The sequence below is a fragment of the Vanellus vanellus genome, assembly GCF_965231255.1.
Source record: "Vanellus vanellus genome assembly, chromosome: 7".
Lineage (NCBI taxonomy): Eukaryota > Metazoa > Chordata > Aves > Charadriiformes > Charadriidae > Vanellus > Vanellus vanellus.
The window spans coordinates 23770869-23792378 of record NC_138912.1 but is presented as its reverse complement, the minus strand read 5'-3'; the positions used below and the strand labels follow the sequence as shown (position 1 = coordinate 23792378).

Here is a 21510-nt window from a genome sequence, read left to right as displayed (position 1 = left end):
TGAGCTGCACTGGCTCTGTGGAGAGGCTGCCTGCAGAGAAGTTATTGGTGTGGGAAGCACATGGTACAGCATGTCTTGCCAGAAAGATGTAGCCTTGGCAAGGATGTTTGGGCTTGCATTGGTTCAGTTCCTACAGCTGCTCTAGGCTCACGTGGAGCCATCAGAGTTTAAAGCTCTGTGTCTCTGCCTTTCCTTAGCAATACCCACAGTACAGTAGCCTACTCTGGGACATGAAGACTCCTGGGTTTTGCTAAACAGGAACACAAAATGGTTTAGATGCTAGGCAAGTTTTAAAAATCTAACTACAGTAGGTGACTTGGATGGTCAGTCGTGGGAGCCTGGGGCTTGATATATATGCAGTAGACATTTAATGACTACCTAATCAGATGTCTGTCTGCCTTTTGGAGCACTATGTCTCTAAACATATTCCCAGTGAACTTGCTCAGCACACCATCCTTGCCTTGCCATGGCCTTCTCCATTATGACTCCCACTGCTGCACCATAGGAATGTGAAAAACTGCTGTTTGGTTTGTTAGGACTGTTACTCAGATGGTTCCTCACCTTTTCTTTCTAGAACATACTCCTTTCTCATGCCTGCTCTGCTGTTTTCTCCAATTTCGGGAGTATTGCTCTTGTCCTTTGTATTCATTCTTTCTAACTTTTCACCATCATTTTTAAGCTACAAAGACTTTCTTCCTTCCCATCCGTGCCCGCACCTCAGGCAAACAGAATTACAGGTATAGTATTTCTAGATGAGTATCTAGAAACATCAGATTTCTAGATGAATAATTGAAATCCCTGTACAAGAACAGAGTACATAATAATTCTTTTGCACACCACTGAGAGTAGCAACTGACAATTTTCACAGCTCTACTGCCCTGCAAGGATCTCAGTAAGACTTCTATTACCTGTCAGTTCTTGTTTTTTTCTGAAGATCTGTAGCTCTGTTCTTTATTTCCTGTCTCTAGAGCTTTTGTAGACCTTTGTTCTCACTGCATGCTTTCCAGAGCTCTGAACCTTCCACCTCATAGGCAAGTTGATTCAGCCCCCCTGCCTTCCCTTTTATGTATGATTTTCCTTCGTTGCTGATGTTGTTAGCAAATCTGATCTGGGCTGACTGTATAGTGTCCTCAAGATCATCAATGAGAGTAGGAAATGCTTACCATATTCCCGCACCATCTTTCTTAGTCTCATCAAGATGGGTGATCGGTCTTTATGCTCTTTATGCTTTTTGTTACTGATTAATTTTCTCTTAATTTTAATCTGATTGACATTTCTCCAGTAGGTGTATTTTTTTCCATCAACTCCACCAACTCCTGACAACTACAGCTGCTTTCCCTGCCTTTGCTAAGAGGATACAAATCACATGGCAATTGCTGGAGGTGGCACTGCTGTCCAACACCTGCTTTGCATCACAGTAACACAGGAGAAAATGGAGCTTACTTATTTACACTAGGCTAGGATTTGACTCCAGGCGCAGAACACAATATGGTGGCAAGTACCAACAGCCTGAGACGAGGATTTGGCAGTGGGTGGGGTGGAGCAAAATAAGCACAGAGAATAGAGGGCAGTAGCCGATGGTGCCACCTCACGATGCTCTGCATGTTGTCAGCTGCTGAACTGTGCCTCTCCTTCCCCAGCAAAGACAAAGGCCTTAGAGCTCCTTAGAGAGTCAATAGCCCTTGCGGTGAAGTTTGGGCCCTATTTGCACATTGGTATTGCTCATTTTCTCCAACCTGTGGGATAAACATGTACATCATCCCAGCCCTCCACAGGAAACATGACTTGGACATGTTTGCTCAAAAACCACTCAGAACATTGCTGATGCAGACTAGTGGGGCGCTGTGGGGAGCCACACACCATCCAAATGTGGGACACTTGCCCTACATAGGACTTCAGTCTTCATTGCTACCTAGCGGCTACTATGCACCCTCGTGTTTTGCTTTGCGGGGCAAGAGAACAGCCAGCAAACAGGGACTCTTTTCTGTACTTTAAATGAACTATTGGAGACTACTCGTACTTATTTTGCCTAATCTGAAGAAACAAAACTACAAATTCATTTCCTTCCTACTAAAACAGTAACTTGCTCTCTTTAAAGAGGTGATTGATCCCTGCTGAAACTGGGGAACCTTAGGGCTTCAGTTCATCATCACTGTAAAGGGCCAAGCCACATCCCTTCCTGAGATGACTTCTGTGCTGCTTGGACAGTGCAGAAGGAAAGGAAGAGATAACAAGGCAGAAAATACAAATAAAAAAATCTGAATGAGTTTCAGGAGGTTAGTGGAAAGTGCAAGCTTGTAGCAGGGAGAGTCAGACTATAGTTGTCACAAGTAATTCCTAGTGAGGTTCTTTGGTTCCCCATAGTTCCTGCAGTGTCCTCCTCTGCTCACCCCACCCTCAGAGGCTTGGGACTCATCTGTAGCCAAGGCTGATTCTCTTCAGCCACCTGTACTCTCAAAGGTGCACTGTATTTTCACCTCCATTCTAAATCGCCACTCAGGGATGAAGGCACAGGCTTTCTCACAACTGGAAATAGCAATTGGTAGTGGAAGACAGACATACCAGGATGGCAGTCTAGTCCTAACTTGCTATCACACTGTAGGAATTTGTGTCAGTGCAAGAAGTGCTTCAAAATATCTCAATTTAAACTTATCCACTGGACTATTTTTAGTTCCTAGGACTCAAGAGCCTCTCCATGTACGGTAGGGGAAGGGAGGGAAAAATGGGTGGGGAAATTTCCTCCTCTGCTTTATATGGGCCTGGCTGCCTGTGTAGAGTCATCAAAGTTACTACATTCCGTATCAGAAAAGGAAATCCTTCTTGTTTAAAGCGGATGTACAGCAGCATCACTTGTCAAGATAGGATGCTTATAAATAAGTGGCCTATTCATTGGAGGGGCATACAGATCACCTTCTCTAAGAGTGACTGCAGTCACATTTCCCTGCAGAGGGGGAGAGTGCAGCAAGCCATCTGTCAGCCTATTACAATCAGTATAGGCCACAGGAGCTGTGAACAAGATAAAGTACCTAAACGGTGGTTTGAACTCACTGCACCACATTTTCTACTTGGCTTTCAGCTTTGACAGTTGTGACTCTAGTGATCATAGTTACCTGATTGTTAGGCTAGCTCACTGGTTTTGCCATTCACTGCAGTCTAGAAGACCAAAAGGTTTAGGATAGTAGTCAACTGTCCCCACCTTACCTGCTTTGAAGTAGAATAGAAAAGCATTCTGCTCAGACCAGGAGATTAAAATGAATTGCCTGAACTATTGATCTTACAGGAAGCCTGTTCCTAGCAGTATGAAGCAATGCTGAATAACTCTTGGCCCTTGCTACTCAGTGAGCAGCCAACCACTAGGAAAACAAGGACAACAGCCTCTCTGGTTGAATCACAGATGGAGAGTCTCATCTCTCACTTCAGCACACATTAAACTGGAAATGGCCTTCACTTGGGAAATCAATTTACATACACTGGTGTATGCAGTCTAGTTGTTTGTCTTTGCTGAAGAATATCCCAGTTGATAACTAACATTCAGTTTTGAATTCTCTGTAGCTTGGAAGGCATTTATTAAAGAAGACAACAGTGAGATAAACACTGTGCATTGGGAGCCCTCTTCCTCCAGTTTTACGCTTGAGTATTGCATTTGAGCTTATGCCTTCAGCTTATGTTCTTCTATTGAAAGCACAGAGGTGATATTTCCAGGCTGATGTATTAACTGTTTGGACAGAAGACAGATTATAAGACATTGTCAGGTTTGGCTAGTGTTGATGAATTTTTCCTACTGTCTTCTCAGAAATTGTTACAAGTAATTGGCCATCATCCTCAGGTATTCTCACTAGAGACTTCCAGCATTGTTCCCTCAGGAACATTGTCCAGCATTTCAATGCAGATGCTGTGGATTGCATCACTGGAAGTAAGGCTGATAGAGCTCTGCTCTGCTTCACCTTTGTACCTCACTGCTATCCTGCTGCCCCGGAGCCTGACAGAGACATGGATTTAGCTGAACAAGTGTTAGCTCAAGATAAACCTAGCTGCATATAATATTCTCTGGGAGGGGAAAGATCTTTAGTGTTTGAAGATGTTTGCAGGAAAGCTGTATGTGATCCCTGAAATTAAGACTTTCTTTTGTCCTAGTATTTCCACTACATGAGATACTTTTTTGAGTATCTTTTTTAAACTATCAGTTACTCAGACATTACCTCTCTATGTTATTATTGTCAGCGCAGGGACTCTGACTCTGGGACATAGTTCCTCGGACATGGTCAAAAGTCATTCATCATCCTGCTGCTGGTGAAACAGCATCAGCAGTTCTCTTCCGAGCTCATGCTTCCATGGTCCTTGCAGAGCCCCAGCTAGTGATTTTTCTGAATATGCTGCTACACACAATAAGTTAACATAGCCTGTCCTTGCACGTGCACTTCTGGAGTGACTTAGGATGTGTAAAGCTGATGGGGATCAATGGGGTGAAGCCAAAATTTTGTCTTTTGCCAATAATCCCAATCTCAAGGTGATTAGAGCAATAATCACACTGAAGCAACTATAAATATAACCCCATAGAGTGTCTTAGCCAAGCTGATAGTTTCTAGGTTCCAGGATTTTGTGAGCCGAGTTCAAAGAAATCATAATGCAAACAGGCAATGGGAATCCCTCTCTTTGTCCAATGTTGTTTCCATCAGTTCTGAAAGTGATATGGGACTTGCTGACAGGGTTGGTACAACTCTGCTTGCAGAAAACACTGAAATGAGACAAAGTGATAGTGATGGGGGAGGGAGAAGCATAAAAGGGTGAGGCATAAAAGGACTTTGACAAGGGGTAATTAAACAACAGAGTCATTGCTTAATAAAAGTGAGAGAAAATTATAGCTGGGAAGGATAAAACTGTTAAACTGACAAATAATCATTCTTCAGTTTTACTTAAATCCATCATAGGAAGGAAGATCAGTTTGTTGTGAAATCTGTAAAGCTTCACTGTCATCAGTGTTTCTACTGCTTATGTTAGCCAGGAATCAAGCCCTTTGTATAAAAGAAATACGAGCAGGAACGGGGGCGAGTAGATTCAGCATATCTTGATACACTGACTATACTGAGAGGACAAGACTGAATCATATTCTCTGTAGGGTGAAATGTAAGGAATTAGTGAAAATTGTATCAGAATGGCTCTCAGTCCTTGGTAAATAACCTGGAATAATGGGAAGGGTCTCAGGGAAAGAGATCAAGAATAGCACCCTTCTGAGAGCCACAGGCTCTGGGAATAAGAAAAGAAAAATAAATGTTTAGCTTCAGTTAGGTGAAGAAAGTTCTTTTGAGCACACTTTGTGGAAAACAAAATGATCAGTAAAAACAAGACGGACTAATAAAAATGAGAAAAAGACATAGTCTTTGACCTGTTCAGTAAGATAAGATTTTGTGGCTCAAGAAATAAGGTGGACACAGTATATGTTGGCTTCGGTAAGATATCTGATATGGTTCCACATGACTTTTCCAATGAGAGAAATATGGATGAGATAGGACTACTGTAAGGTGACTGCACAATTGGCTAAGAATAGAACCGAAAACATAACTATTAATGGCTCATGATGTCAGATTAGCTAACTGGCTAAGTTGGTAGTAGTGTTTCACCGGGCTTCTGAATCTAACAGGGCTACCTCTATATTTTCACCCATGCAGCTTTAAACACTAACATATGTCAATCAAATGTCCTCCCCACCTCAATGTTATATGACTGGCAAGGAGGCAGATGATTAAAAATCCCAACCCTCCTCTCTTCTGTCAGTGGATCTTGTCCTCTGGCTGCATCTAGACAGAACAGGCAGTATGTGCTGTGGGGCACCCCACAGCCACAAAACTGCTGCTACCCAGAACTGGGACCTGGCTGGGACACCTCACAGCTTTTCTCTGGTCTTTCTTCCCAGAGAAACCCAGGTGTGTGGGGGACACAGGGGAGGGAGGTGGGTTACTGGATTGAGGAGGTACACTACTGTTGTCTTCCTATCTGCTTTTTCAACTGCAAACTCCTGCTAGTGAAGTTTTTTAAATGTTTTTTTGTTTCTCTTGAGTGGGTTGTACCTAGCAAGCAGTAACGGAAATAGCAATAATACCATTTTTAATGGCTGGCCTCAGGATTCAGCAGACGTTGCTGTGTATTAATGAGCAGATGACATAAGACATGGAAGGTAAATGGTTGTCTTGTGAAAGGCTGGATTTTTAAATGTAGTAGGAGCTTGACTGGTGCAGCAAAGGACTAAAATCAATTGGATAACAAGAATATATGGGAAGTGCTACAGGATTAATCAAGTCCACAGACCCAGATGATAAGCATATGCTTGTCTGTGTTACTAGAGAGTGGATGCTGGAAACACTGAAGGACAAAGAGAAGATGAATCAGTGGTATCCTGCTGTTAGACATCAAGCAATTTTGTGAGCAGCAAAATTAACAGATCCTGGTGTCCTTTTAATTTATGTTTTGCATTTGATATCTCGTTCTCTCATGTCTAGTAACATGCAGATCTGTCTGATGTCTCTCACATTCAAAAAAAGAACTCACAATCTCTCTGTTGTGTGTGTTCTTCAGTTTTTGGTGCCTAATTAAGACTGCACTCAGGCTTCCTGCTGCCTATGGTGGGGTCTATCTCCTCTGTCCAGCCACCTATTTTCATGTAAACTTCTAGGAGCATTGTATCTTTGTGACTTCAGACTCCTAAAATTAGCAAATAGGCTCAAAAGCTATTACCATGAAACAAATAAGATCAAAAGACATGCAGTATGACTGCATAAACCTTTCTTAGGAAATAGGGCTAAAATTGCAAAAAGCAGATTCACTAGGGCATTCAACAGGTGCTGTCCTGGCAAAAGAAAGCTTGCCTTTGGCCATCTTTCACAGAAGACTATGTAGAGAACATCCAAGGCCTGAGCGTGAGCTGTCAGCACAGGAGAGCTGGCCATGTGTGCTACCTTTTGCACTGAGGATGTATTTCCATTGAGCTCGGGAAGAAACTCTCACTCAACTGAGAGATTTTTTTGAGGGGAACAAGCTATTCAAGTCTCTGGCAGGATACCATGAGACTAATATGTTGCAGCCACACATAGCAACGTCTCTGCACCCTCTCTGCCTAGCAGAGCTCTTCAATAGCAGTGTGGGAGGCGCAGAATGGCTAAGAATGGTCAAAAATCTACAAAATGACTGGGCATGTTTTTTCCTCCTGGGCTGTCGATTCACCTGCACAGAAGCTTGATTTCTGTTTTTCTAAAACCAGGAGATTGTAGTAGGGCAGTGCCTTACTGGGAGCTCTTAAAATCACTAGCCATTTAAGAAGAAACACTCATTTGACAAATACTTAACTATATATTTAACATCAGATGCACGCTTAAGTGTTGCAGACTTGAGTAGGACTGAAGCATTTACTTGTAGCATCCTAAATTGAAGCTGAAGCCATATATATGTTTTATATTATGCACAGATTACGTGATGGAAGTGTACAAATATCCATGAATGAGAAACAAGTTTTCTGTCCCAAGAGTTTTACCTCTTCTGTTAAGTAAGAGAATATACACTCCTCTGCTTTACTGTTTGCAATTCAAACGTTGGTCGAAGCTTGAAAGGTTGAAGCTTTCAACAGGGTAATACTTAGGCGGCCAATATAATCTATCCAAATTTTATTTTGAAAGGACTCCAGGTATGAGAAGCATGAGGTGTCTATAGCCTCTAATGACTTACTGGGATATTTGCAATGTTAGCCATGGAAAAATGACCTTGTCTAACATAAATAGCTGAAGAACAAAATCTCATGTGAAAAAATAGTAGACAAGTAGTATTTCGTCACAGAGGAACAGGCTCTTTATCTCTGAAATTAGCAGCATGCTTATTTTCCGTGGTAATGGCTTTTCTAGAATTTTGTCTTTGGTAATAAAATTTACCGTTGTTCTTTTCCTCGTGAACATGAACAGTGTCTGGCATTGTGTAAGCCTGCTTGTTCAGTAGTTTTCCTGAGCATACATTGAAATGCTTTCTTTTAATAGGGCCTGATCTTGAAAAGTTTTATACTTTTTACACTTCTCTTTGCTGTAATTAGTAACATAATTCATTTCATATCAGTGAAATTTAGTTAAATTAAGTTAATGGAAATATCTTTGTAGGCTTTGCTTGATAGAAATTTTTCCTTTTTGTGGATTATTCCAACATAATTTAGTGCTTTAAAAGTTAACAAAAAGTTTTCTATAGAAATGATCCACCATACTAGCACTTAGGAGAATTTTATAACCCTTCTATTTACTCTATTATCTACTCCATTTGAATGTTCTTAATAGAGAATTTTTTTCTGTGCTGCAGAGCTGTATTTTTATTTCCAATTGCATATTGTATGTATCAGATTCTACAAAGTTTTCCCAAAGAGCCTGTATCCCTATATGTGTAAATATTCATCAAAGAAGAGATTCAACCACTTTCATTGCTCTTGCTGTAAGAGCCTCTGTATGAAGCATGACAGGTCGCTCTTACAGCAACGTTGCCTGCAGAAGCTGTCTTCCTTGGCATGCAGCGATGGCTAGTGGGTTTCAGGAGGCATGGTTAGACCTTCACTTTTCTAGACTCACTAACACTGGAGATGGTCTGCTCCAGTCCTGGGCTACAGTCTTGCTAAGGCTGGGACTGCTGGGAGGGAGAATTACAAGGCAGTGTCCCTTGGCCACAGCTTTGGGATTCGCTCACAGGACCTATTGCTTATGTACAGAAAGAGGCAGTAAGATGTGACCTTGCCAAAGTGTGAGGAGATGCTGGGCAGGCCACAACTGCAGAGATTTGTAGACTCCCAGCACCCTCTGTTCCCTTCTTCCCCATCCACCCCAGTCCTCACTATCAGCATCTCGTCTTTCAACACCTCTCAGTCTCCAGTGCGGAAGCTCTGAATGGTGCTGCCAAAACACCACTTGGCCTCCAAACGCTCCATGAGCCTCCCTGGGTACGGCCAAACTCTTCAGTGGTAGGTAACGGCCTCTGCCATTCTAATTAAACAAAATCACTTCACTACAGGCACCAAGGATCCTAATACTCCTCTGTTAAATGTTCCTCAGTCTTGGTACCCAACAGAAATGTGTATCGTGGACTGGTTCTTCTCAGACATGGGAGGAAATAGATAAACACAGGAAAAGAAAGCCTCTCCTCTCTCTTGTCTTCCTTATATTTATCTGGAGCTGGGTGCTCTCTGAAGGTTTTAGACAGGGAAAGTTGCTTTCCTCCTAGGTGGGTTTCTCTGCCTGTCTATGTTGGACATGAGCACTGTGTTAGTCTCATCTCTTTGAAGGGCTCTTTAGTACAGAAGTGCTGGACACTGAGGCATTGGAAACACTAACCTGAAGCTTGCACCTTTCTAACCGGAAGCTTCCACCACAGAAGCAGTGAGAGTATACAGTATATTTTATTATTTTAAAATAAAAAAGAGGAGTTTTTTGTCACAGGGAGTAGAGGGTGGGGGAAAGAAGGAGGGTGTTTAAGTGCCAGGTGACAACGTCCATCACACTGCTCAGTGATGAAGCTAAGAAGACAAAAATAGAAAAAGTGACCTCATGGCTTTCGGCAGCAATGCCTAGGAGACAAAAGAGAGGCTTTAAAAGGCTTGTGGAGCTGATAGCAAAGGGCTTGGACACCTCAGAGTTTTGGTTCTGCTCCAGCAGGGAACTGCTTTGCTTCTCTCTCATTGCCTCTCTCTCTGTTTATGGGGAGTTGTGAATTAAACGGTCTTTGTGACATGCCCAGCTCCCCAGGTCTGGACTCTGCCTTCTCAAGCTTGGATCAGCCTTATGCAGGTACAGATGTCTTTTCTCTTTTCTTTTCTTTTCTTTTCTTTTCTTTTCTTTTCTTTTCTTTTCTTTTCTTTTCTTTTCTTTTCTTTTCTTTTCTTTTCTTTTCTTTTCTTTTCTTTTTCTTTTCTTTTCTTTTCTTTTCTTTTCTTTTCTTTTCTTTTCTTTTCTTTTCTTTTCTTTTCTTTTCTTTTCTTTTCTTTTCTTTTCTTTTCTTTTCTTTTCTTTTCTTTTCTTTTCTTTTCTTTTCTTTTCTTTTCTTTTCTTTTCTTTTCTTTTCTTTTCTTTTCTTTTCTTCTCCCTCTCCTTTCTTCTCATTTTTCTTCTCTCCTTCCCCTATTCTTTTGCCTATTCTGATTTCACTCTTGCTCTTTACCTTCAGCAAGTAATCTCAGGAAGATTTATCTTTCCCTTTTTTCTTAAACTGTTGTGGGAGATTGTAGCTTGAATACCATGACCATTTTTCTGTTAGGATGACTGGTATAATTATTTAGCGTTTGATGAGAAAGAAAGTAGGAAGAAGAGGGAAGTAGTAACTCCCAGAGGGCCTTACTTGCCAGCTGCTTCAGAGCACAGGGCAGTTCAGAGAAACTTCCTAGGGAAGCTGTGCGTGGATGCTAACACTGAGCCAAGAGCAAGAGTTGGTGGAGGCATAGCCAAGACTGTCTACTATTATATTTTCTCTGACAGTATTTGCTAGCCCAGAGTTCAGCGCTTTCAGGGTATTCTGCTGCCTGAAAGGGCTGCACAGACACTTACTTTGGATGGTGTAGCTCCCTAGATGTTAGCTCCCAATGCCAGAAATCCTCCTGTGAGTCACTCAGGGCCCAGAGTTTAGATATTCTGAACTTGACTAAGATTCTATAGTGCTGCTTTTCCTCCTTTTAAATTTAGAAGCAAAATACGAACCAGGTGAGGTGTAGTAGATTATAGCAAGGATGCTTGTAGCAAGAAAGAAATCTCTCTTATTTCCTCCATTGTGAATCACCCTCAAAGACACATGCATGCAGATTTCTAAGTAGAGTAGACAGACTTTCAGAGATGGTAGTTTGTTTCCATCATGGACAGCAGGTCTTTAAGGGAAAGTCTATGAGTGCCCTGAAGAGCAGTAAGTCTCCACAAAAACCTGGAAACTATTTCAGTCTTGGTTTAGCAAGGTGGAGTCATTCTGTAAGGCAAGTTTTGCAGAGAGCCTTCCCTTTGCAAGTGCGAGAACAAATAGTGAGACATTTTTTCCAGCATTAATTTTGCTATTTCCAGTTTTCTGGGTGCAAAAGGGAGGAATGAACTATGCATCCACGTGAGGTGATCTCAAACTGCTGAAGTCCCTTTGTTGAAATCCCAAAGCAGCAGCATGTGTTATAGAATGGCTGCAAACCTTGAGAAGAATCTTTCCTTGTATTTATCTTAAGCTTCCTGGAAGGATGACTGCTCTGCAAATCAACACCTTATTTTCAGCATGGGGTGAGAGAGGGAAGCTCTTTCTGCTGTGGTTACACTGGTGCAGTATGGAATGATGACACCTGCCACAATTGCGCAGCCTAGCCAGGTTTTGGGCACATCTGCAGCCCTCAGGAAGACTAGTATCCTTCCTAGCTAAGATCCTTGTCCCCCACCACAGGTAACTTTGCCTCATTAGCAGATCCCCGTTGAATGAATGCTCTGTGATAAAATGGTCAGAAGTGAGATCCCGAAAGGACTAAGCAGCTTCCATCCTCTCCTGAGCTAACACTCAGAACTGCCTGCAGGTCTCTCCTCTCCTCTCCTCTCCTCTCCCTCTCCTCTCCTCTCCTCTCCTCTCCTCTCCTCTCCTCTCCTCTCCTCTCCTCTCCTCTCCTCTCCTCTCCTCTCCTCTCCTCTCCTCTCCTCTCCTCTCCTCTCCTCTCCTCTCCTCTCCTCTCCTCTCCTCTCCCGTCCCCGTCCCTCTCCTCTCCCTTCAGCAGGGCATAAATTTGTACCTCTTTCTGGAGAGTATCAGGGCTGGACAAGGTGCTACACAGTTTTTTGACAAATTATTAGATGCACGCAGTGGATGGATGTTTCATCTGTACTATCATACTGGGAAAAATATAATGGAAGTAAGAAAAAGGATGAAATGAAAAAATCAGAAATTAGTCTATTGTTTAGGTGTGGGTGGTTTTTTTCTGTGCAAAGTTAGCACTGGTTTCTGTCACTTGAGCACTCATTCAAGGCATGTCCATACCTTCCTTAGGGCAGCTGAGTTTCATTTTACTATTGCATCTTGTTCACCCTCTGCTTTCCCTGCATGCAGGGCAGAGAACACAATGTTCCTTCCTGGGGCTTTACTGACCACTGGGCTGGCAGAGCAGGCGGAAAATGATTATCCCACACTTTCATGCCAGTGTCCCAACAGGTGTTGGCTTTTGCAAGCAAGCTTGTCTAAGTGGATTCCTTCTGGCCTGGCCGATCAGTTGTGGAGGTCTGGGATTCTTGCTCAGGAGCAAATGCTCCTCTTCTTTGCTGGGCATGGGGCACAGGCAAGGGACTGCAGCAAGGGTGAAAACATGCCTCCTGCTGTTGCAGGGCTGCTGCAGAGAGCAGCAAACAGCCTTACACACTCTGCTGCAAAACATTCTGACTCTGTAGAGCTGACACTGCAGGGCCCAGAGCAGGAGCAGCCTGGCTGTGCCCACAGAGCACCTCTCCCATTGCACACATACATGGGTGCTAACAGTAGCAGCATCTGCTTCCCAGACTCTCAGGGTCAGAGAGATTGCTTGCTCCTGGGAGTCCTCCCTATGGTAGGAGGAAGGTCTATGAAAAGCAGGGCTCCACCTTTAGGGTGATAAGGAAATGGTAAAAATTCCCATGAGCAAGGGCATCCACTGTAAAAACGCTGTGAGAGCCTGGGACTCTTCACCATGTGCTGCAGAAATAGGAAATCCCAGGTCTGACCAGGAAAGAGACAACATCTGTCAGAGAGGGGGGAGTTCCCGCCCCACACCTGCATGGACTTCTATTGTGTTTGCAGTGAAAGAGAAAACTGCACCTGGGTTTCTATCAGCAGTTCCTAAAGATGGTATCAGCAAAGGTAGGAAAGAAAAAGCAGGGCAGGGGGTGACAGTGTGTTTCCTCGTATGGGCACTAGAATACCTATAGTCATATCGTTGTCCATCTTTGGCCACCCAGCTGCTTGCTGAGCTCTGAGCTTGCCTCTTTTTGTCTCTTGCAGAGCTCCACCGCCACGAGAGCATCCAAGAGAAGAGCGTGAAAGAAGCCAAAACCAAGTGCAGAACCATTGCATCCCTGCTGACAGATGCACCCAACCCCCACTCCAAGGGGGTGCTGATGTTCAAGAAGCGCAGGCAGAGGGCTAAAAAGTATACATTGGTAAGTTTTGGGAGTGTTGACGAAGACCGCTCCTACGAGGAGGAAGACGGAGTTTTTCCAACTAGTGAGTCTGAATTTGATGAGGAAGGTTTCTCTGATGCCCGAAGCCTAACTAATCATTCAGACTGGGACAACACTTACCTGGACATTGAAAAGTCCAAGTCTGACTCTGAACAGAAGGAAGAGAAGCAAAAAGGTTTGAGTGAGGCCTCAGGTAAAGGAGCTCGATTATTTGAGCAGCAGAGGGAACGGGCTGGGAAGTACACAGTCGAGAAAGTCACGGTGCAGAAGAGCCCCCAGCTTGCCTCAGCTGCCCAGCCACAGCAAGGCACGGTGAACGGAGATATGCCTGTGCCACAGAAGGCAGAGAGCATGCCCCTCAGCATCCACCTGGAAGGCATGCAAGTGCCCAGCAAGCAGCCAGCCACTCTTCCCGCTCAGCTCTTGGCTCCCCCTAGCCCCACTTTCTTCCTGCCTCCCCCAAGCACCCCTGACCCCTTCTCTGCAAGCACAACAAGCATGTTCAACAGGTCTGCACGGCCCTTTACTCCTGGCTTTTCCAGCCAACGCCCAGCAACATCCTCTGTCATCTTCAGGCCATCTGCACCCAAAAAACCTAGTGAAAGTCTGGGTGAGCAAAGCACAGTGGTTCCCCCTTTCTCTCCTCTGGCTCCAGGAGCACCTGCCAATACACCACTGCCAATGCACCGTGGTCCAGTCAGCTCCTCCACATCTCTCTATATTCCTGCACCAGGAAGGCCAACACCACCGCTGGAGTCACAGCCAAGAGAGGGAGGAAGTACTCCAGAGACAAAGCCTTCTGCCAACACTGCTCGGACATCCACCACCTCTATCTTTCTGTCAACTCCCTCAAAGCCAGGAGGGGAGGTGGTCTCCGCAGCATCCCAGCCACGAGTCCCTGGAACAGCCTCTTCTTCATTGTATATTAGTCCAGCACCATCACAGCACACGATAAGCAGTTCCCCCGTGCCAAAGCAGCCTTCTCCTTCCATCTCACCAGCAATGCCACGACCTCCTTCTGAGCCCTTAACCTCCAGGGAGCAGAGGATTGCTGTGCCAGCTCCCCGCACAGGCATCCTGCAGGAGGCTCGCCGGCGGGGCAACAAGAAACCCATGTTCAGTAAGATTGAGGAGAAGAAGAAGAATTCACCCAACCCTGAGCTCCTGTCTCTGGTGCAGAACCTGGATGAGAAGCCAAAAGGTGACCACCCCGGGACAGGCTTTGAGTCTGGGCCTGAGGAGGACTTCCTCAGCCTGGGTGCTGAGGCCTGCAACTTCATGCAGTCCTCTGGCCGCAAGTTCAAGACCCCACCTCCAGTGGCTCCTAAGCCTCAGCAGCAAGATGCGGGACTGGTAAATGGGGCCCAGGACATGCCTCAGCTTAAAGGCAAGGGGGCAGAGCTCTTTGCCAAACGCCAGAGCCGCATGGACAAATTTGTGGTGGAGACAACACCAAAGCCAGAGTCCAAGCCCAGGACCCCGTCTCCTTCTCCTTCTCTACCCTCATCCTGGAAATATTCACCCAACATCCGGGCTCCCCCTCCAATAGCTTACAACCCAATGCATTCCCCTTTCTATCCACTGGCAGCCAGCAAATCTCAGGCTAGCAAAGCAGAGAGCAAAGTGAAAAAGGCACCTGGCCAGAAATCAGGGATCAAGGTCATTGATTTAATGCGCCACCAGCCCTATCAATTAAAGTCGGCCATGTTCTGTTTTGGGGATCCCCCAAGCCTCAGCACTCAGGAGTCTCCTGGTCAGCCAGCCCCACAGGCTAGCTCGTCCTTCACAGCAGCCAAGCAGGTCCCTGTGAAAACAGCCAAAACCCAGGAGATTCGACGCTTCTCCACTCCGGCTCCCATGCCAGCCTCAAGCAGCCTGGCACCCACCGTGCTTGTGCCCCGCTCGGCCACCACGTTAGATGAGCCAGTGTGGAGAACAGAAATGGCCTCTTCTGCCCCCACTACACCAGCGCCCTTCCAGGTGGAGCTCAGCCGACAGTCCCCTAAGCCATACCAGAGCTCCCCAGAGCCTGGTCAGGCAGGCCAGGGGCCTTCTCCAAACCCAGCCTCGGCCACTCGGTTTCAGGTGGCCAGGCCCAAATTCTCAGCAGCGAGGACTGGGATGCAGGCCAATGTGTGGAGGCCAAGCTTTGGCCACCACTGAGGTAGGCACCCCTCCTACCCTGTCTGTGGCCCCGCAGAGATAGTGCTCGTTTTGTCTTTCATGTCAGCTCAGTACATTGGGATGAATGACACAAATGAACAAAAGAGAAAAAAAAATAATTATGCCCCTTCTGCACCACCCTCTCCCCCAGCCTCCCCTTGGTCTCAGACAGGCAGCTTCATGGCAAGGCTTACTGGCTGTTGCTACAGCAGGAGGAAGAACGTGGAGAGAGGGCACGTGTGTGGTACACGGAGACCGGGAATTTGCATGCAGCAGCAAAACCCACCTGTGGAGGGGGTGAATGGCAGGGATTGTCTCACATAAGGACATGTAGGTGGTAGTGGTTTTCCTTTCCCAAGGGCTTTGGAGTTACCCCTGAATAGAGGGAGACTGGGAGGCAAGAGCTTTCCAGGAAGAACGGGTCAGAGGTGGGATTACAGTTCAGAAGCCCTAGCTTCCCCATTAGACTGCTTTTCTCTGAGCCTGTCAGCCTGCACACACGCACCTGTGTGCACACACACATGCACACAGCAACACTCAGCACGGGGTGAAAGTGAAAGTGGGGCTTTGCCTTGGACACTTCTCCCAGCCTCCCCTCTGGAGGGGCATGGGAAAGGAGGCAAGACAGCAAAGTGAGCAGGGGTGTTTGCACATGCACGCGTGGGCAGTGTGCCCTGCACAGGAGGGTGGCCATGTGTGCCCGTCCCTCCAGTCACCAGGGCTGGGATTAAAAGGGAAAGTCATCCTAGCTGGTACTAAACGCGGCTATCAAGTCTGGGAGCAGTTTGTCAAAGAGGGCTGTTGAAAGGACTTGATGGGCCTATCACAAGCTGGGGGAACCGCAAAAGGAAGTATCAATTTTTGAGGATACACAAAGTCAAAACTAAGCTCAGGCAGTGGCGGGTTGGCACAAGGATGGCCCTGCAGCATTAGTCCCACTGGAACAGGATACAGATGCTGTAAGTACAAAGGAGGATTGTGTGGGAGAAGGTACAGTTGGCTTTAAAAGGAGACAAGATTGAATATGCATTTGCATATCATCTTTTTGTTTAGTTTAGGACAGAAGTGGCTAGGTTGGAAATGGGTCATGACATAAAACTTGCTGAAAACTCTGTGGTGAGCTGGAAAACAGCCCATTTACAGACACTCTCAGTATGGAAGCAGAGGACAGGGAAACAGAAAGTCACAAGTAGAATTTCATACTAAATTATTTAAGTATTCTTAGGGTCTCTTTGGTAAGAAATTAAGTGCTCTGAGAGTCCCAGAGGATCTGCACTCACACACACATACAGAGCTCGTTTGCTGGTGATGCTGGGGAAACAGGACTGATTATTCCTTGAATGTCCCAGGCTAGCCTCAGACTTAATTCCTACACTAAAGGCATACAGGAAGAAAGAATTCCCTTTCCCAAGGAAGAATTCAGGATATTAGTAGGGACTGTGCATGTGTGCGTGCATGTCATCTGTGCTCTGGTTTGCACACACCCCTGCGATTTGCTTTCCGCCTGTGCTCCCCCTTTTGCAGCAGCCACTTTTACAGTGTGATCCCACAAGTACGCCAAGAAAGCATTGCTCCTGAAGCACTGGCTCCCAAACACAGCAGATGGTGCAGCTGCAGGGAAGGGGCTTGCCACCTCTTTCTGGGCAGGGGTTGCCCAGCCTTTTGCTAGAACCTCAGGAATGAGTACTGGAGCCAGGATGAGGGTCTCATACCCCTGCTTGAGACATGTCTCCATCTTACTAGACTTGCTCCTCTTCAAGCAGAAGCTGTTCTCTGTCAGGACGGAGCACAAACTTTGGATGTACAAAATTGTAGGTTCTGGGGAGAAAAAAAGGTGTGCAAATGGGGCTGATGCCAAGTCTGTAAGCAGTGCAGCTAGTGTGGTTTCACAATAAGTCCAAGCCAACCTTCCTCTGCACAGCTGGAGCTTACGGTATGTAGCTCTTTTCATGAAAGCTGGGGGCTCTACTTTTTGTTGGAGGTTCTAACGTGCTTCCCTGTGAGCCCCTAGAGATTTTGCATGTGTGCTCTCCCACAAAGAAAAAGAGGGCTGGAGAACCTAGCTAGCAGCTCTAGTCCTGGGCAAGCTTGGGAAGGAGATAAAGAGAGAAAAGGAAAAGTAATACACAATCCTGCCTTTGAATCCTTCACACTCTGGCTGGGCCTGTTCTGCAGCACACATTCCTGGGGGCCCTGAAACATAGGATAAGCATGCTGGGGAGGGAGGAGGACAACACTTACGCCTCACTTGGCAGACTATCAGCTATGGGAGAGCATGGAGAGAACCTTTAGGAATGCCTTGAGTTAATGAGCAAAGGGGTGGCTGAGTCAGAAGAGGTGCTGCACCTGGTTGTATGACATAGGAGCAGCCTACCTTAACTGATAAGTTGATTGTATATCTTCTTGGAAAGTGCAAGAAGGGAGGTTTTAGGATAAGTCATCACCACAGTTAATTCAGATCACCAGAATCCACTTAGCTCTGGTGAAGGGGAGCAGCCATGCTACAAAATCTAACTTGAACGATTATTGTTTGCTCACTCATCCTGTGCTGCATTGCATTGCCAGCGTTTGTGGAAAAAAGTCCTGTGTGCTGTAGCAAGCTGAACCTCTGTGATTCTTCCCAAACATGGAAGGAGGAGTCTTCTGTTTGTCTAGGAAAGCAGTGGGAAGGAACTCAAGGACTAGCAGTGCTCCAAAAGCTTGGTCTCTAGTCTCCTTGTGGAATGCTGTCTATCACTGTCACTACAACCACTAGCCTTAGACAGACAAGCTAGCTCAGGTTGAAAGCATCACTGTACTCAGGTGTAGAGCGGGGTTGTGCGGACCAGAGAAAGGGTGCTCAAGATAATTCTGCAGTGAAAAAATAACCTCAAAAATCTGAATATTACTCCAACGTCCCTTTTCCTCAGGCCCCTAAAGGTAAGTGCTCTCAGGGCCTGAGTGTCTTGGGAAATCCATTTTGCCACTGGAAAAAAAAAAAAAAAAGGATCTGGCCTTAGCATGTAAGGGAGGTTGCATGTGGTTACTATTTCAGTGGTGCCACTCCAGATTTCTGGGAGACACTGATGCAAGCCAAGGAGTGATGGCCAGACACTGTTGAATGTTAGATGTCAGGACCCACATGAGTGGAATAACTGTATTTGGCCCATCATTTCTGATAATGTAATGGGCAGGAGATGAAAAAAAGTTAGGCCTAATTGGAGAAAGAATATTAAACATCAGAGCAAGGAAAAGAACCAGGAGGCTGGGGATTCTGCATTTCACTTCTTACATCCTTGGTTCCAAGCTGTGTTTAAAAGAAAAGCCAAAGTAGTTTGATGGATCTCAGCCCCTCACCATCTTTTCTGGATCCTATGCTGACACAGGACTTGATCTGCAGAAACAGAGGGTGTTGCAGATGAGGCCTACAGTGCTTGTGGAGTATCCCAAATAAGGCCTGTGGCTACAAGTAGCATGAGATGAGAAATAATACTGAGAATCTGCTAAGCTATAAGGAAGAAACCTGCACTATTGCTGGCTTCAAGCAGCTCTACTAGTGTCTGCTCATGAAAATATTGTGGCTGGCCTGTCAGAAAGGTCACAGGTGAGGTTATGAGGAATACTTTTGAAACATATGAGCTTGTCTTGAGCCTCTCCAAGTTTCTAATTCCTCAGATGTTGAACAAGCACAGACATAAACAGTTGTTTGACAAGTTTTAGCTCCCACCTGCTAAGTTTTAAGCTGCAGTGGTAGGCCAACCCCAGTGTCCCCTTGTTAAGCATTTGAAGATGTCTGCATGGGTTCTGATTTAAAACTGCCTATCATCCCTCCTCTCTAGCATGCTGCAGGTTACACATTGCAGCTATGGCAACTCTAGGGGTTTATCTTTGCTTCAGAAGTGTCAGTCCTTTCCCTGTGAATGTATTGGGAATGCTTGCCAGAGATAACCTCAGCAGCTGAGAGGAAGAATCTCGGAAGAGACTGGTGTGATGAGAAGTCAGTGATTACCAGATGTGAGCACAGTGCAAGCAAGGATTGTCCCTCAGAAAGAATATGCTCCCTTTCTGCTATAATATCCAGCATCCCCTATCAGACCTTCTTCCTAGAAGAGACTTGTCAGTGCTCTGAAAATGGGAGCCCAGCAGCAGTGCTTTCTCTGGTGGAAGATGTGACCCCAGAAGGAGATTTGGCATCTTTGTTTATGGAAATACTTTTTTTTTCCTTTTGTGTTTTGTCTTTTTTTTTTTTTTTTCCCAATTTCCAGTCACTTTCTATTTGTTTGTGCAGAAGAATAAACTTGTGATATGCACTTTACACGTGGCACTTTGTCACCTTCTTTGCTTGGCACCCAGAAGTAACTGCTATGTGTACAGCACATGCAATTAGCACTACCAACAAACTACTAAGGCCAAGAGAATATAAGGATTCCAAAAAAAGATGGGATGTCTCAGCAATAAAAACACCTAAGTTGGGCTTAAACCCCCTATACATTAAAAAAGCCCCATGCAAGCAAAAACTTACATAAGATCCAAAACTTTGGTACTACAGTCTATAAAACACACACTCACTGACAGGGTGCAGGGTGAAGAAATTTCTTTATGAGCCACCGCCAGCTGGTCCACCCTGCTCTAACCTAAGCCCTACCCTCTGCTGGTATTGATGGACATTTGTCAGCTCTGGTAAATCTAAATATAAACTCACATTGATCGATTCTACTTATTCTTGATATTAACCAACAGATCAAAAAACTAAATCAGTAAGAAAATGAAATATATACCATTGTATCCTCAGGCTCCAAGCCTAATCTTAACTCTGACCCTATTCATGTTAAAATCTACTCAATTTCTGGGTCCTGAGAGGTTAATTGTGCTCAGTTTAGGACAAATGTTAGCAGGTTGCCTTTCCCAGATGCATGCCACTCATAGACAGCAATTCCTGAGCATTGCAGGAGATGCTAAGGGCAGCTGTAGGACTGGACTGCAGACTCTGGACACTTGTCCAGGTATCATTTTGTGGATGTTTTTCAGATCAAGGAGGGGTCCCTTATACAGTGGTCTGGAGGTGGGTCTTGGAACTATCCAGCATATTTCTGATTGATTTGCAGATAGGAAATGCACAAAGGGGCAGCGATGTTTGCTGATGCCAAACCTGAGCTTCTGTCCAACTAGAAGCACAGCTCCCAAAGAAATAAGTCTACAGATGCACAGGCTGCAGATTAGGACTGCATCTTGTTTTGCTTAATAAAACTGATATAGTAGGATTATGAGCTACTCCAGATGGTTTGACACATTGCAGGACAGTTGCTGTGTCCAGGGCTCTGATTAAATTCCCTGTTAACCTCTACAACCTTCTCAAGTGAGAGTCATTTCTCCTCACAGCAGATCATGTCAGAAGGAGCCAGACAAACAGACTTTCAAAGGTGGAACAGGAGCCAGCCCTGAGGTTGCTGGCCCAAAGCAAAGCCGAAGTATCACTGAACAGCTATGCAGCAGGTTAGGGATGAGCTTGGACTTCAGTGCGCTACTCAGAGAGTAGTTTAAAACTAGAAAATAGTAAGGTGCCTAGTGGGGACACCTACCCCCACAGTCAAACCCGATGGAAGGAGAAGTGTCCAGGAAATAGTGCAGCAGGGCAAGTATGTGGCGTGTAGGAAGAATAAGGGTATTCCCAGGCAGTGCAGGCCGATAGCTTCAACGGCCACTAGATGTTGCCACTGTTCTTCTGTGAGTTACCTGGGGTTTTGGCATTTGCTTGATGCGGTGTTAAGTCTGGAGGGTTTAAAATCTTAGGAAATCCTTTCTTCCTAATCTATCCTCTTTTGGCGTTCACATATGGTGTTACTCAGTCCCACATACCAGAGGAGAAGGCCAGCCTCATACCAGGGAGTTTTGGCAGCGCGAGGCTTGCTGCAGCTTGGAGGAGATTCCTTCGTGGTTGCATGTGGGGCACGCAGGCAAACAGGCTGCCCAGCAAGTAACACACCATGGGCACGCCAGCTATTTCAGCACACACTCTAGCTCTGTCATCAAATCCTACATATTTCTGTCCATGTCCTACATCTCATCATGCATTAATCCCACTCAGTGGCAGGAGGGATCCTGACATTAACTGTTTTTCCTATTGTGGTGCTACAAACAAGTGGTTTGTGATGCAACAAGGCAAGTCTTCCTGATGTCTGTGTAAAAGTGGAAGAGATTAAGCATA

At 45.4% G+C, this 21510-nt stretch overlaps 1 protein-coding gene across 1 annotated transcript in view; it reads left to right on the top strand.

Moving 5' to 3' along the window:
• SYNPO2L (synaptopodin 2 like) overlaps positions 1-19620 on the top strand; it is a 40086-nt gene extending 20466 nt beyond the window's left edge. Inside the window, exon 4 of the mRNA XM_082486180.1 lies at positions 12985-19620. Within this exon, the coding sequence (XP_082342306.1) occupies positions 12985-15326 (2342 nt within the window). The 3' untranslated portion in view covers positions 15327-19620. The remainder of the gene's footprint in view (positions 1-12984) is intronic.
• Positions 19621-21510: the final 1890 nt, after the last annotated feature.